General features: G+C 41.2%; 1 protein-coding gene across 12 annotated transcripts in view; it reads right to left on the bottom strand.

The window, feature by feature from the left end:
• LOC123765217 (uncharacterized) overlaps positions 1–16,414 on the bottom strand; it is a 321,546-nt gene that overhangs the window by 95,497 nt on the left and 209,635 nt on the right. For all 12 annotated transcript variants that reach the window (XR_011230261.1, XM_045753688.2, XM_045753689.2 and 9 more), the window contains one exon: positions 6,850–7,093. Coding sequence is in view for 11 of the 12 variants with exons in the window: in XM_045753688.2 (XP_045609644.2) it covers positions 6,850–7,093 (244 nt within the window). In the remaining variant the exon portion in view is untranslated. The remainder of the gene's footprint in view (positions 1–6,849; positions 7,094–16,414) is intronic.

Genomic DNA, 16,414 nt, shown 5'->3' with positions numbered 1-16,414 from the left:
TACACGTTCGTAAGTGCTTGCGTAAGTGCTTTCGTGAATCTAGCCCCTGGCCTTTATCCTTAAACTGCTTAGCAAAAGGGGCAGGGAAGCAAAAAATATTCAAATTATGTAAAAATTACTTAAAAACATTAAACAAATCTCCAACTTATTTTCTTCAGCGTCGTGAAACTTTCTTCAAAATATTTTCAGAAATTGGTTTTAGACGATTTTTTAAAAAGAAGAACATTTCGTTGATAAGGAGAACAGCTCCTATTAACTGGAACTGATGGATAATGCAGTAATAAAGAGATGCAAGCACCTGTCCACAAAGAAGAAGAGTAGTAAGAAGTGTCCACAAAGTGGGCATGCAGCTGGTGCCTTTATGGCATTGCTGAGTAATATATAATAACACAAATAATAAGGAATAAGTATGTTATGCTATAGTTTGTTTTATATCATATAAGTACATTGCCCAATGTTAATATCTGTTACTTTCATCAATGTTCAAAATTTTTGGGGGGGAATTTTTCTCTTTTCAAGATTTTAGTTTTGTTTTCTTCTTTATTATCTGATTTTGTTGTAACCTTCACATCCTGGAGAGTGCATACCAGTCCCTAACTATATGAAGATAGAATGAAATTGATCAACAAGTAAGTAATTATCAAAAGAAGGCACCAAACCGGGAAGGCTATGTAGCACCATCATATGTGCGGAATAATCAGAGGGTGCTAAATATCACCAAGGATGCCAATACGAGAACAGAAACGTATAAGGCGAATGATATCAAAAGTATCCTGATTCACCAAGAATTCTATCGAGGGACAAGCGACCGTGAAAAATAATAAAAATAATAAAATAAAATATATAAGAAAAATAATAATAAAAAAAAAAAAATAGCGAAAATAAGACACAGACTCGTCCCAGAAGTCTGGACATCCAACAAGGATATGCACGACTGTAAGAGGGACAATGCAATTTGGACAATAAGAAGCAGGGCAGCGCTCCATTAAATGCCCATGAGTTAAACGAGTATGGCCAATACTCAACCTCATCAGAGCCATTTCCCATCGCCAGTTACAGTGGCAGGAGGACTGGCCATGAGGACACACAACTCTAAAGAGCACGCAGTTTGTTACCAGTGACAGAAGACCAACAAGCCTGCCAACAGGATGGAGGAATAAATAACTGGATAAAAGTCAGAATAAGGAATACTTTTATGATAGATACCACTATGGTCTTTGGGCACCATACCAGGTTACTTGTACAAGTATGGTGAATAAAACAGGTAGATACTTATATATAATGTGTGTATATAGCGTAATAACACCACAAACAGTATTGTTGGAGGAGAAATATTAAGTGCGTCTGGCCTTGAGGGCAACCGCCACCAGCTGACTGTGTAAGTAGCTACGTCTTTGTGCTGTTACTCACCATACAAGCTTAGATGTATAGTTATGGTGAACAAAACATGTAAATACTTATATATAACATCTGTATATAAAAGCAAAAACAGTATGGTGGGAGGAGAATGGTGGGGAGTCAGGTGAAGTGGGGGATGGAGGAGGCAGCTGCCACTGCCACTTAGCATGCCAACTTAATGGTTCGTTATGGTGAACACGAATGTAGATACTTATATATAACGTCTGTAAATACAGTAGTGAATAAAAGCAAAAACAGTATTGTGGGAGGAGAATGTGGGTGAGTCAGGTGAGTTGAGGGAGGGAGGAAGCAGCTGCCACTGCCACTTAGCATGCCAACTTAGTGGTTCCTTATGGTGAACACGAATGTAGATACATATATATAATGTCTGTATATAGTGAATAAAAGCAAAAACAGTATTGTGGGAGGAGAATGTGGGTGAGTGAGGCATTGAGGAAGTGAGTGGCAGCGAGTGGCTGGTTGGTGTGTGGCGGTCACTCCTCGTTACTTTTTGACTCATAATAGCAACTTAGTGGTTCGTTATGGTGAACAAAACATTCAGATACTTATATATAACCTGTGTATATAGTGTAATAACCAACAAAGTATTTGTTCACTGTTTGATGAACATAATAATTGAATCAACAATATGCACACCATATTTTTGAGTACAGCGATGATTCACTCATTTTATTATATAAATATATCATATTACACACTACTGAATAATATTACAGCAAAAAAACTATGAAAAATCAGAGACATTGAAATAATTAGGTAATTATCTCTTTGTGGCAACTCCGGCCTGACAGCTGGCGAGCAACAGACCGTCTGGGACGCACGCTGAGTCAGCGCCTGTTTTTTGCCAGACTTCCCCACCCTATAGCGAGCAATATATGCCACTTACGATTTTTTTTTTTATTATTTTTCCCATGATCAGTAAACACAAGTTAACAGGTTTAGAAGAATTTTTTTTTTTTTTTGTATGCGCCTGTGGGTGACAAATGCTAAATAGCCCTGGAGCCACACAAGGGTTAAAAAAAATAATTTAAAAAAATTTCTGAGTGTAATTTGTTCATAATTTTTTGCATCGTCGGAGATAGTCTGAGAAAGTACGTGAAGTAGCGGAAACGCACCGTGAGGTTTTCTTGTTAACCCTTAGACTGCGCAATACATATATAGATGATCTGAGTAACAAAACCGGTACCGCACAATACATTAATAGCTGTTTTCGTGTCTAGCGCTAGAATTTAAACGCCCCGCATGGGATAGGGGTAGTCATCGGCGAGCCGCACCCGACCATAAACAAACACCACCTAGGAAAAAATCCAGCGTAGGCCGTCATTGTGTACAGGCCTCTGTTACCCGGCAGACACCATGGCTGACTGAATCAAGTTCCAATGACCGACCCCACTCAACGAGGCGTTCATCGCGACCTCTGACCGAGGATGAAAATTAATGAGAATTTGTTCCCGGATGGTGATGAGTCTGATATTGGCGACTCCGGCATTGATCATGACTACATACAGCCCTCAGATGTGGATACGACCGACGATGAGTGGAAACATGCTGGCTCGACGAGGGCTAGGCCTAGCATCTCGCCCATGCCCCCTCGCCCTCACTCAACCCCACTTCATTTCAGACCACACAGTTCATGTGCTACCTTGCAAGATATTGTTGTTTTGGTCGACGAGTCTGAGGAAGGTGAATTATTTTCCGGTTTTAGTGACTTAGAATTGAAAAATAGTTTCGGTGCTGCTAGTGCCAGTGGAGTGTGTGGTGTTACCAAGCGGCATTTTGTCGAGTCAGCAGCATCTGGCCAAGCCATGCGGCACCGCATGGAACCACATGGGGATGCTGATGAATAAAGACCCTCAACATCAAGTAATTTTCCGTCACCGTCCCTGCCCCCCCCCCCTACTGTTGCTAGACCTGCTTCAGCTCCTGGTCAACGGTTTCCTCGCCGTGGTGCCGCTATTGCCTCTTGAAAGACACCAGGTGTTTTTGTGTGGAGTGATGGGACAGATTTTGTTCCACAAATTCCTGTCTTTGATAATTCAGATGTTGGAATTACAGACATTTTCCCTGATACAGGTCCCGATATGTGTGAAATGGACTACTTTACCGCATATTTTGATGAGCCGCTCATGGAATATATTGTTCAGGAAACGAACAAATATGCAGCTGATCTCATTGACGAGGAGGAGTTATCAGATTTTTCACGTTTACAGCAATGGAAAGGTACGACTGTAGGTGAAATGTATGTGTTTTTGGCACTGTGTATGTTGATAAAACATTGTGTCAAACATGTACCATTATTGGAGCAAAGACCATACTGTTCCAACACCAATGTTTGGCAAATATGTGTCTCGAGACCGATTTTCGATAATCCTCAGGTGTCTTCATTTTGCAAATGATGAAGACCAGAATGATGATAATAGACTTTGGAAGATAAGGCACGTCCTGAATGAACTTATTGGAAAGTACAAGGATTTCTACATACTAGCTCAGAAGCTAATGATTGACGAATTCCTTGTGCTTTTCAAAGGACGTCTTGCCTTCAAGCAGTATATTCCCTCCAAACGCCACTGATTTGGATTGAAATTCTTTGTACTCTGTGACTGTGAAACAGGACTCGTGTTACACATGATAATGTATATGGGTACAAATGTAGACATTCCTGCTAATGACCAACATGGCTTCTCAGGTAGTGTTGTGAAATCACTGCTTGCACCACATCTGAACAAGGGCCACATATTATACACAGATAACTATTATACCAGTCCCTTGCTAACTAGGTTCTTGATTGATAATAGAACTGGAGTGTGTGGCACAGTGAAGGCAAAACAAAGGGAAATGCCAATGTTTCACACTGTTATGTAGGTTGGTGACTGCGAGCTAAGAAAATCGGTGCATGCTTTCAGTGCGGTGGAAAGACAGGCATGAAGTGAACATGTTGACCACCATTCACGATGGTACATGTTGGACAGTGGCAAGGTGAACAGAACAACAAAACAAATAATCTATAAGCCAGATTGTGTCTTGGACTATAACATCAACATGCATTTGGTGGATAAATGTGATATGATGGTGGGGGCAGTGGAGTGTGTACGGAAAACAGTGAAGTGGACCAAGAAAATGTTTTTCCACCTTGTTGACGTAACAATGCTGAACAGTTACAATATGTATCTTGTCAAAACAGGTGGTAAACAAAATTTACGTGCATTCAGTTTTACTGTAGTGAGACAATTACTAGAGAAGTTTGGCAAACCAATTCCTGGCATACAGAGGTCAATTCTGAACCCGGTATTGCACCATGCTCTCACACTCAGGCTCACATTCAAGGATGCCTTTGTCACACACAATCTAAGGTATTTACCACCAACTGTAAAGCGTGCAGTAGGCCAGCGTGAGTGCTACTTACCCAAGGATAAAAACAAGAGGAACACACCCAGGAGGCAGTCGGCCCTCACTCCTTAAAGCGAAGTCAAGACAACTGGCTGCAACCGCCGACCCAATGCGACATCGGCCCGACTATGCCCAGAAACACTGACAAGGTAGCGAGTGGCCAGGACCCTGTCCGACCTCCAAAAACCCCTTGCCAGAATGTCAGCCCAAGACATGTCACCAAAGACAGCAACCAATGCAGCAAACATGCGAATGTTGAGAGGCATGAGGATAGACCGCAGGCTGGCTAGACCGAATAACCCTGTGGACGACCTGGGAGATCCGAACCCTGAAACAGGGAAGAAGGGAACTGCATCAACCCAAAGCGCATCCCCGGCCACAGAAGCCGTAGCGCGCAAGTAACGGCAGAGAGACGCAACCTGACACAACACATGATGCACCCCGGCCTGACCAACCAAGCATCAACAACCCAAGAACCCCTCCGGAAAGCAGCAGTTTTATTCTTCGCTAGAAAAGAAGGAGACGGCTGCAACTGAACAAACCAGGACCAAAAGAGCAGAAACCCCTGCGCTGGAGAAGAGCATGAAACTCCCCAACCCGACCCCCAGAGGCCAATGCCAACAGAAAAAGAGCCTTTACAAAACAATCCTGAACTGAAGGGGTCACAACAAACTGAGGAGAAGAGAGAAAGGAGAGCACCCAGTCCAATGACCAGGATAACTCAGGCTGCACATGAGCAGGCTGGAGGTGAAACAAGGCATGAGACAGCTTCCGGAACGGAGCAGAAGTAACATCCACCCCTAACGCAAGCTGAAGCAACTCTGCCAGCACCACATGAAACGAGGCAACAGTATTAGGCATAAGATGAGTCCTGAAACAACCACGTAAGGAAGGACAAGACAACCCAATCCAAAACTGAAGAAAACCTATGGAGGGACAAGAAATATCAAAAGGACCACCAGGAAACTTCATACAGCCACCGAGACGAAGCATGCAGGTGGGACAACATAAACGAAGCCAGCTACTTACCATACAAGTGGTGACAGATCCGTGTCAGAAAGCCCAAATGCGAAGACTCGAGGAGAAGATCGAACATAACGGACTGGCCCAATCTGCTGAAAGAGACGGAGCTGCGGGAAGACCCTTGGGTTCGGACACCGAGCAAGCAGCGCTTGAAACCAAGATTGGGCCGGCCACCAAGGGGAAACAGGACTACTCTCCCCTGGTAAGTCTCCAAGCGAGCTAGGACCTGGAGCAACAATGGAACAGGATGGGAGAGGTACAGGTATCCCCCATCTCGACCAGTCCTGCCTGAAGGCATGATGGCCTCACAGTCGTGGAAGGGCGTCACATATAACGTGAGAGGTCATGACCACGCCGACGAAAAGAGGTCCACCTGCCTCAACCCAACTATCCCTGCCTGCCCACCCACTTGGCCTGCCTACCTACCACCCAGGCAGCTAACCACCCACCCAGCCCCACACACTACTGTGTGGAAATTCAAATTATGTTTGTGGTACAAACATTTTTGGAAATGTTCACTTTTGATGTGGTGAAAAGTCAGTTACTCCAGAAAACGGGCTCATCCGGCAAGGGGTCCTTCCCATATGGTCCATATTAGCGAACTTCTACATTACTCTGGATTAGCGAACTTATAGTATATACATATTTATATCACTATGTGGGAAGTGGATAATATGTACATTTGTCTGGATACCAGCACTGGGGTATACAAACATCTAGTACTTGCTATTATTCCTGACACTGCAATTTTGTGATTAATACCATGGGTATTATTATAGGTAGTGTCCATTATGGTATCATTTTATAGAACATCATCTCTTTCTATTCATACTATAAGCTTTCCAATAAGCATAATAGGATTCCTTTTTAAACCACTGGCAACATCAATACCTACCGTCTTAAGTATCTGATAACTGGTGAGTTTACCCTAATCCTGAAGATTTTCAAGTGCAAGCCCAAGACTACTACAGAGCATGCATATTAATCTACATTTTCAGCAAAAGTGCTTCACAATGTTACCTTTCCATGCTTGCTCTTGGGTTTTGAACTTCTCCTTCGTTGCTGTTCCTATCACTGATGCCAATTCTTCCTCAGGCACTTTCTGTTTCTTCTCCTCCACTCTCTGCTTAGCTAACTTTCTTTTCTTAGACATCTTTTTGACCATTTTCTCACGTTTGTATTTGTTTTTCATATTTATTGTATCTAAATCTTCCATTGTAAGTTCAGCATCCCAAACATTTTTTCTATATATATCCAAGATATCCTGAAAGAGAAATAATATAAACATAAGGAAATTAATCAAACTAAAAATGCAAAACCTTAATGACTGACAAACTATTAACACTTTACATCTAACCAATGACAAGAGGCAAATAAGCTATTCTTGTACAACATTCAGAATGGTCAGACAGAACTTTAGAGTAACAGTGATGACAGAACACTATGTCAAATGTGGCCACTGTAATTGTGCCTTAGGACTCGGGCCAAAACTAACCATCAGATGTAATGGATACAAACTGATGTACAGTACACACAGAGATCACACTAACGTGATGCATCAAATGAACAAATCCACAAGGGCCGTGACGAGGATTCGAACCTGCGTCCGGGAGCATCCCAGACACTGCCTTAATCGACTGAGCTACGACTGGGTTAAAAGAGTTGAAATTGAAGTTCTACTGAATCCCGTAGCCTCTCCGAGGCACAAACCAGGATTTTACACAACTCCCTCCTGGTCTGATAAAGACCTTTTGTGCCCTCTGTAATGCTTTTGCGCTACTGCTCACAGGATGAGTATGGGGTGCACAATAAACTAGCCGCCTTTGGCGGCAACAATCAAATCAAATCCCTCCTGCACCCGAGCTATGTCAATAGGTCGTTCTCCCTCTTCGCCCTTACATTTTGGGTTCTATTACCCAAAATAATGATGTAAGGGCGAAGAGGGAGAACGGCCTATTGACATAGCTCGGGTGCAGGGGGAAGCTGTGTAAAATCCTGGTTTGTGCCTTGGAGAGGCTACGGGATCCAGTAAGTTCAGTAGATCTTCGGTTTCAACTCTTTTAACCCTGTCGTAGCTCAGTCGATTAAGGCAGTGTCTGGGACGCTCCCGGACGCAGGTTCGAATCCTCGTCACGGCCCTTGTGAATTTGATGTACAGTACAACAATAATTCTCTCAAGATCACAGAGGCCTCATGTGATGCCTACAACAAAGAGAAAACTGAAGGCAAAAGGCTATTTCACTTCTAGTGTATAACATACAATGATATATTTAATAAACTTAGGATTACCCAGGAAAATAATGAGGTAACAATGAATGGGAACACAGAGGTAAAAATCTATGAGAACACAAAATAATAATAATAATAATAATAATAATAATAATAATAATAATAATAATAATAATTCTTCGCAATACGTGCCATTTGCATGAAGGTACTTCCTCCGGATGACTACACGAGCAGTAATGTTGAAGGATGTGGCACTCACAGTGGCGCATCAAAGTTCATGAATTGGCAGAGGATGGAAGATATTGAGGTCATCTATGTGTGTGAGGATAAAGGGAAAATAAACATAGGAGTTGAAATGAACTCAGGACGGTAAAGATGAGGAGTTGTGTTGAGGGTGATAAAGTATCGCCATTCCACGGAAAGTGTGTGATGTAGTCAAAAGACGGAGGTTGCGAAGCGATATATTGGAGTCAATTGCAAGTACAAGTGGGAGTACATGAAGGAACATGGGGTAAATGTGCAAAAAGTTAAGGTAGGTCAGGTTGGGATAAGGTAGGAGAGAATAGGGTAAGTAATGTTGTCGGATACTGGAGCATTACATCTGGGATGCAACCGCATTGGTCTTCTTTGAAGAGCCAGGAGGACAGCATGTGGAAGATCTGGAAGTGGTGTGAGGATGCATCGTAGAAGTGTGTGGTTTGTGTGGTTTATGTGGTTTGTCAGGCAGTGGCAGGTCGCTTGGAAGTTGGGACAGCTGAGGATTTCTTTCTCTTAGTGCTGGGGGATGGGGTTTGTGGCAAGTCAGCCTGAGGAAGCGACTTCGAAAAGGCACGCCAAGGAGTTATCGAGGTTTTCCAGCATCAGTTCAAACGTTTTTTATACAACAAGGGAAGCTGCGGTAGGTTGAATGGCATTCACATTAGATGTGAATCAGGGAAGTATTGGGGTCAGTCTCAGGGATGGGCAGGATTGATCGGGAGTGAGTGGTTGTGGACGAACTGAGGTATCTGCTTGATGGGATTCTGGGAAGTCTTCTACTCCTCAAGCCTGGCCTCGGGCCAGGCTTGAATTGTAATTACCTAAGTGTAATTACCTAAGTGTAGTTACAGGATGAGAGCTACGCTCGTGGTGTCCCGTCTTCCCAGCACTCTTTGTCATATAACGCTTTGAAACTACTGACGGTCTTGGCCTCCACCACCTTCTCACTTAACTTGTTCCAACCGTCTACCACTCTATTTGCGAAGGTGAATTTTCTTATATTTCTTCGGCATCTGTGTTTAGCTAGTTTAAATCTATGGCCTCTTGTTCTTGAAGTTCCAGGTCTCAGGAAGTCTTCCCTGTCGATTTTATCAATTCCTGTTACTATTTTGTACGTAGTGATCATATCACCTCTTTTTCTTCTGTCTTCTAGTTTTGGCATATTTAATGCTTCTAACCTCTCCTCGTAGCTCTTGCCCTTCAGTTCTGGGAGCCACTTAGTAGCATGTCTTTGCACCTTTTCCAGTTTGTTGATGTGCTTCTTAAGATATGGGCACCACACAACAGCTGCATATTCTAGCTTTGGCCTAACAAAAGTCATGAACAACTTCTTTAGTATATCGCCATCCATGTATTTAAATGCAATTCTGAAGTTAGAAAGCATTGCATAGGCTCCTTGCACAATATTCTTAATGTGGTCCTCAGGTGATAGTTTTCTATCTAGAACCACTCCTAGATCTCTTTCTTTATCAGAATTCTTTAAAGATTTCTCACATAATATATAGGTTGTGTGGGGTCTATGTTCTCCTATTCCACATTCCATAACATGACATTTATTAACATTAAATTCCATTTGCCAAGTGGTGCTCCATATACTTATTTTGTCCAGGTCTTCTTGAAGGGCATGACAATCATCTAAATTTCTTATCCTTCCTATTATCTTAGCATCATCAGCAAACATGTTCATATAATTCTGTATACCAACTGGTAGATCATTTATGTACACAATAAACATCACTGGTGCAAGAACTGAACCCTGTGGTACTCCACTTGTGACATTTCTCCATTCCGATACATTGCCTCTGATTACTGCCCTCATTTTTCTATCAGTCAGAAAATTTTTCATCCATGATAGAAGCTTACCTGTCACCCCTCCAATATTTTCCAGTTTCCAGAACAACCTCTTATGTGGAACTCTGTCGAAAGCCTTTTTTAGGTCCAGATAGATGCAGTCAACCCAGCCATCTCTTTCCTGTAATATCTCTGTGGCCCGATCATAGAAACTGAGTAAATTCGATACACAGGATCTTCCTGATCGAAAACCATACTGTCTGTCTGATATTATATCATTTCTCTCCAGGTGTTCTACCCATTTAGTTTTGATTAGCTTTTCCAATACTTTCACTATTACACTTGTCAATGATACAGGTCTATAATTGAGGGGGTCTTCCCTGCTGCCACTTTTGTAGATTGGAACTATGTTAGCCTGTTTCCACACGTCTGCTACGATTCCTGTACACAGGGATGCCTGAAAGATCAGGTGAAGTGGAATGCTGAGCTCAGATGCACATTCTCTCAGAACCCATGGTGAAACGCCATCTGGGCCAGCTGCTTTGTTCCTCCCGAGCTCCTTTAGCATATTTTCCACTTCATCTCTAGACACCTCTATCCGCTCTATGTTGTTCTCTGGAATTCTTATTGTGTCTGGTTCTCTGAAGATTTCATTTTGTACAAACACACTTTGGAACTTTTCATTTAATGTTTCACACATTTCCTTTTCATTTTCCGTGAATCTGTTTCCCATTTCCAACCTCTGGATATTATCCTTTACCTGCAATTTGTTGTTTATGAATTTGTAGAATAGGCCCGGTTCTGTTTTACATTTATCTGCTATCCCTTTTTCAAAATTTCTTTCTGCCTCTCTCCTTACTGCTGTATAATTGTTTCTCGCATCTTTGTATCGCTGGTATGTTTGGGGGTTTGGCCTCTTCCTATACTGATTCCATTTTTGTGTCTTTTGGTCTCTTGCCCTCTCACAATTTCTGTCGAACCAATCCTGTTTTCTGGTCCTGCATCTCTGTTTTGGTATAAATTTTTTTGTGCCTTTATCATATATTTCACAAAACTTGCCATACATCTCATTCACTTCCTTGCCTAGCATCAAGTCTGTCCAATTATACTCACTAAAAAAATTTCTAAGGTCACCATAATGTCCTCTCCTGAAGTCTGGTTTTTCAACTGCTTCAACCTCCTTATTTTCTTCCAGCTTATAACGCATTGCATACTTTATTCCCAAAAAGACATGGTCACTTTTACCCAAGGGAGGAAGGTACTGAATGTCAAATATCTCTTCCTCCTTCCTGGTAAATATCAAATCTAGCATGGAGGGAACGTCCCCTTCCCTCATCCTCGTAGCTTGTTTAACATGTTGATACAAGAATGTTTCCAAGATGAGGTCTACAAATTTACAGGTCCAAAAATCTTCTGTTTTAGCTTCATATGCTTCCCAGTCTATGGATTTCAAGTTGAAGTCACCGACTATCAACAGTCGTGATCTATCGTTATCCGCTCTCGCTATAATCTCTCTCATTATTGTTATAAGACCTTCACGTTTACTATCTAGCTCCTCCTTTGACCATGTGCTGCTTGGCGGTGGACTATATGCATTTATCATCATTAGTTTATCATCCTCATAGCAGATCTCTAGTGCTATTATGTCAACTTCTTGTGGATTGGCAGTCATTATTTCCTTCACCTTTGTGAGAGGTTGGTCCACCAGGCTGTTGCTTGGAGCAGCCCACAGGCCCACATATCCACCACAGCCCGGTTGAGCTGTCACTCCTTGAAGAAAATTATCTAGTTTTCTCTTGAAGATGTCCATGGTTGTTCCGGCAATATTTCTCATACTCGCTGGGAGGATGTTGAACAACCATGGACCTTTGATGTTTATACAGCGCTCTCTTATCGTGCCTATGGCACCCCTGCTCTTCATTGGCTCTATTCTGCATTTTCTTCCATATTGTTCACTCCGGTATGTTGTTATTTTACTGTGTAGATTTGGGACCTGGCCCTCCAGTATTTTCCATGTGTATATTATTTTATATCTCTCTCGTCTCCTTTCTAGTGAGTACATTTGGAGAGCATGGAGATGATCCCAATACTGTAATTTAGGTGCTTTATTGCATCTATGTATGCCATATATGTTCTCTGTATTCCATCTATTTCAGCAATCTCTTCTTGCTCTGAAGGGAAAAATGAGTACTGAGCAGTACTCAAGATGGGACAGTAAAAGTGATTTGTATAGTACAACAATTGTAATGGAATCCCTGGATTTGAACATTCTTGTAATCCATCCTATCATTTTTCTGGCTGACAATATTTGCTTGGTTATGCTCCCTAAACATTAGGTCATCAGACATCATTATTCCCAAATCCTTTAGCTGCTGCTTTCCTACTATGGGCAGATTTGATTGTGCTTCATATTCTATTATGTTTAAGGTCCTCATTTTTCCTGTACCTGAGTACCTGGAATTTATCACTGTTAAACATCATGCTATTTTTTGTTGTCCAGTCGAAAACTTTATTAATATCAGCTTGAAGTTTTTCAATGTATTCAGCAGAGGTAATTTTCATGCTGATTTTTGTGTCATCTGCAAAGGATAATATGAAGCTGTGACTTGTATTTATGTCTATATTTGATATGAAAATAAGGAAAAGCAGTGGTGCAAGGACTAGCCCCTGAGGTACAGAGCTTTTAACTGCACTTGGACTCGATTTTATATGGTTCACTTTTACCCTTGTGTTCTGTTGGACAGAAAACCGAATATCGTGCGTCCTACTTTACCGGTTATTCCCACTGACCTCATTTTGTGTGTTATCACTCCATGGTCACATTTATCAAATGCCTTTATGAAGTCTGTGTATACTGCATCTGCATTCTATTTTTCTTCTAATGGCTCAGTGACTTTGGTCAGTAGCTGTGAGAGGCACTATCTAAATCCATGTTGGCCTGGGTTGTGAAGGTCACTGGTCTCCATGAAACTGGTGACCTGACTCGCGATCACACACTCAAATACTTTTATTATGTGAGACGTTAGTGCAACTAGTCTATAATTCTTTGCCAATGCTTTGCTCCCTCCCTTGTGAAAAGGGGCTATTTCTGCTGATTTAAGCACATCTGGTATCTTCCCTGTGTCCAAGCTCTTCCTCCACACTGCTTGATACCTGCTTGATGGGGTTCTGGGATTTCTTCTACTCCCCAAGCCCAGGGAGTAGCCCACACTATACTGAGTGCCTATGCTACTGGCACCTTTTCACTTCTTTATAAATATTGAATTCCATGAATCTGGACAAAGAGCTGAGTGCATGGGCATGTTTTCAATTTCTCTTTCAAAATCTGCCATGCTCGTGTTGATATCATTTATATTTACTGGGGTTTGGATATCACCAATAAAGAAGTTGTCCGGATCTTCCACTTTCATGCTGTTTATTGGGGGTGCTAAACAAGTCTTCATACTGCTTTTTTAGTATTTCATTAATTTCTTTTTCACCCTAAGTGTATGAACCTTCATTCGTACGAATAGGTCCAATACTGGCAGTGGTTTTTGCTTTTGATTTCGCATATGTGAAGAAATATTTTGGGTTTTTCTTTATTTCTTGAATTGCTTTCCCTTTTAGTTGCCTTTCTTCAATCTGATATGAGTGTTTCAGTTTCTTCTCGATTTTTCAATCTCCCTGTTTAAATTATTTCTTCTTTGAGTTAAATTTGTGTTTGCCTAAGCATTTCCATTATTTTTTCCTTCTTTTATAGTGTCGTCTGCATTCTCTTTCTACGCTGGACCTCTTTCTGGCTTTCCTCAAACGAACATATTTTCAGACAGACTTCATATGATTCCAAAGTCAGTTTTTCTATTCCTTCATAGCATTTTTATTACTTAGAACAGTTTCCCATGGAATATTTGTAAGTTCCCTGTTTATTTTCTCCCAGTCTATCCTTTTATTATTAAAACTGAATTTACTGAATAACCCCTCTCGCCTGATCATTGTTTTAGGTCTATCCTTGATTATTGATGATAGTTTGCACTTCAATGAGTTTGTGATCTGAGTATAGTGGGGCTTCGACTTACGATTTTAATTCGTTCCCAGAGACGGGTCGTAAGCCGAAACATTGAAGTAAGTCGAAACGAATTTCCCCATAAGAAATAATGGGAATTGAATTAATTCGTTCCACACCCCCAAAAATATTAACATAAAAATACATTTTATACTGAATACAATATTTTCTCTAACTACAATACAGTACATGTTTATCTTACCTTTATCGAGGACTCTTGTTGGCGTATTAAAGATGGTGAGGAGGGGGGAGGAGGAGAGGCATTACTGTTTGGAAGGGAAGTCCCCTTCCATGGGGCACACACACACACCTACATTTTGCTTGCATACCACTACCACTGGTTGTGGCTCACTGCTTGTTTGTCTCACTAAAAATATGTCTATGGAGATTTGTTTTCCCTTCGTTTTAACATTTGTCTGTAGTGATGCACCACAGTGTCATTGAAAAGGTTAAAGCAACAGCCTACTGCTGCTTGATTTGGGCGCGTTGTTTCAGCAAAAGTTTGTAGTTCTTCCTATGCTGCACACATTTTCTTAATTTCTGAGGAAGGAACATTCTGTACTGCTTCTACAGTCATTCCCACATGTGTTTTCATATGATGAACCTAACCAGTGACTTTTTTGGGACTCATGGCGTGATATATAATAATTATTTTTATGTTCAAAATACAAAGAATCACCAAAATAATGGAATTTCTTACAAGCCTGATCGTTGCTAAGCGGGCGGCTCTAGTAAACTGAGGCAAGTCGGCCCCGTGCTACAAGGAACCATGTGCTCGGTCGACCCAAACGCATACCAATGAAGATCATTAGTCGACGACACAATCGTAAGTCGAGTCACATTTTCTGCCCAAATTTACATCATAAATTGAAAAAAATCGTATGTCGGGGTAATCGTAAGTCGAGGTGTCACTGTATGTTTTATCTGAGATCATAATGTCCCTGATTATGTCTTCATTGTTTGAGAAGACCAAATCTAGAATATTTTTGTTTCTAGTTGGCTTTGATGTCTGCTGGCTGAGTGAAAATTTGTCACAGAATCTAAGTAGTTCTCTAATCTGTGGTTGGTTACGTCCTGATAGATTTCCTGATATAATATTATTGTTTGCTATTCTCCATCTTAGATTAGGCAAGTTGAAGTCACCTAGGAAGATAATATCTGTTATCGAGTTTGCCAAATTATCAAGGCTATTCTCTATTTTGTTTATCTGTTCTGTGAATTCCTCAGTCATTGCATTTGGCAGTTTGTATATTAGAATAATAACTAAGATTATTTTCTCTATTTTTACTCCTAGTACCTCTACCACCTCATTTGTAGAGTTAAGGAGCTCCAAGAATACAATGTTTTCCCTAATATACAGACCTATTCCTCCATGTGACCTATTTATCCAATCACACCTATATTGATTATTTCCTGATATCCAGATCTCACTGTCCAAGAATTTCCCTGCATGGGTTCCTGTGAAAGCTCCAAATACTACATTTGACTCAGTGAGGAGGCCATTTATGAATGGTACTTTGTTTTTTGTTCTTGTTTTTAGTCCTTGTATGTTGGCAAAGATGAATGAGGTTACTCTATTTGGGGTAGTTTGACTAGGAGACTTTTCTGGCATGTCCATTATGTACAGACATATCGAATTTGTTCTGGCCAGTGCTGATTGTTGTATGGCAGTTGCCAGTCGTAGTTGTAGATCCTTTTTTGTGTAATTGAATGTGTGATTCTGGTATGCAAGTGGGTCTGTCATCCAGTTCCATACATTTTCTATGTTCCCCCTTTTGAAATCTCTTTCAGCTTGGTATAAAAATATATTTGAGTTTCCTCCAAATCCATTATCTTGCTTGCCACTCTTTATGTCGTGTTATATGGCTTTCACGTGAAAGTATGGGCAGCTGAGGTCATAGCATTTTCTGTCCTCAAGTGAGGTTTTGCACATGTTAGGACTGGAAAAATCAACATGTTGCTCCAAATTGACACTGACCTTTCCTAAGCATATTTAAAAAATTTCTGGGATGATGGTAACTACATTCTAATCCCTTTTTATTTCCAGCATATCTATGTCTGCATATGCCCTTTACATAGAATTGGCATATGTCTGTCCTTCTGGTTTTACTCACTCTATCTGGGACCATTGTAGTGTCTGTACGTATAGAGCTGTCAATGCTGTCTGTTACACTCTACTGTCGTCTGCATCCGGGCATACTGAATCAGAGTTTACAACTTCCTGGGTTTTTGCTTCAGTTTCCTCCCTGACTATAGTCTCCGCCC

Source organism: Procambarus clarkii, chromosome 33, assembly GCF_040958095.1.
Source record: "Procambarus clarkii isolate CNS0578487 chromosome 33, FALCON_Pclarkii_2.0, whole genome shotgun sequence".
NCBI classification, from domain to species: Eukaryota; Metazoa; Arthropoda; class Malacostraca; order Decapoda; family Cambaridae; genus Procambarus; species Procambarus clarkii.
Note: the sequence above shows the minus strand (reverse complement) of the source record. Positions and strands in the feature narration are given on the sequence as shown.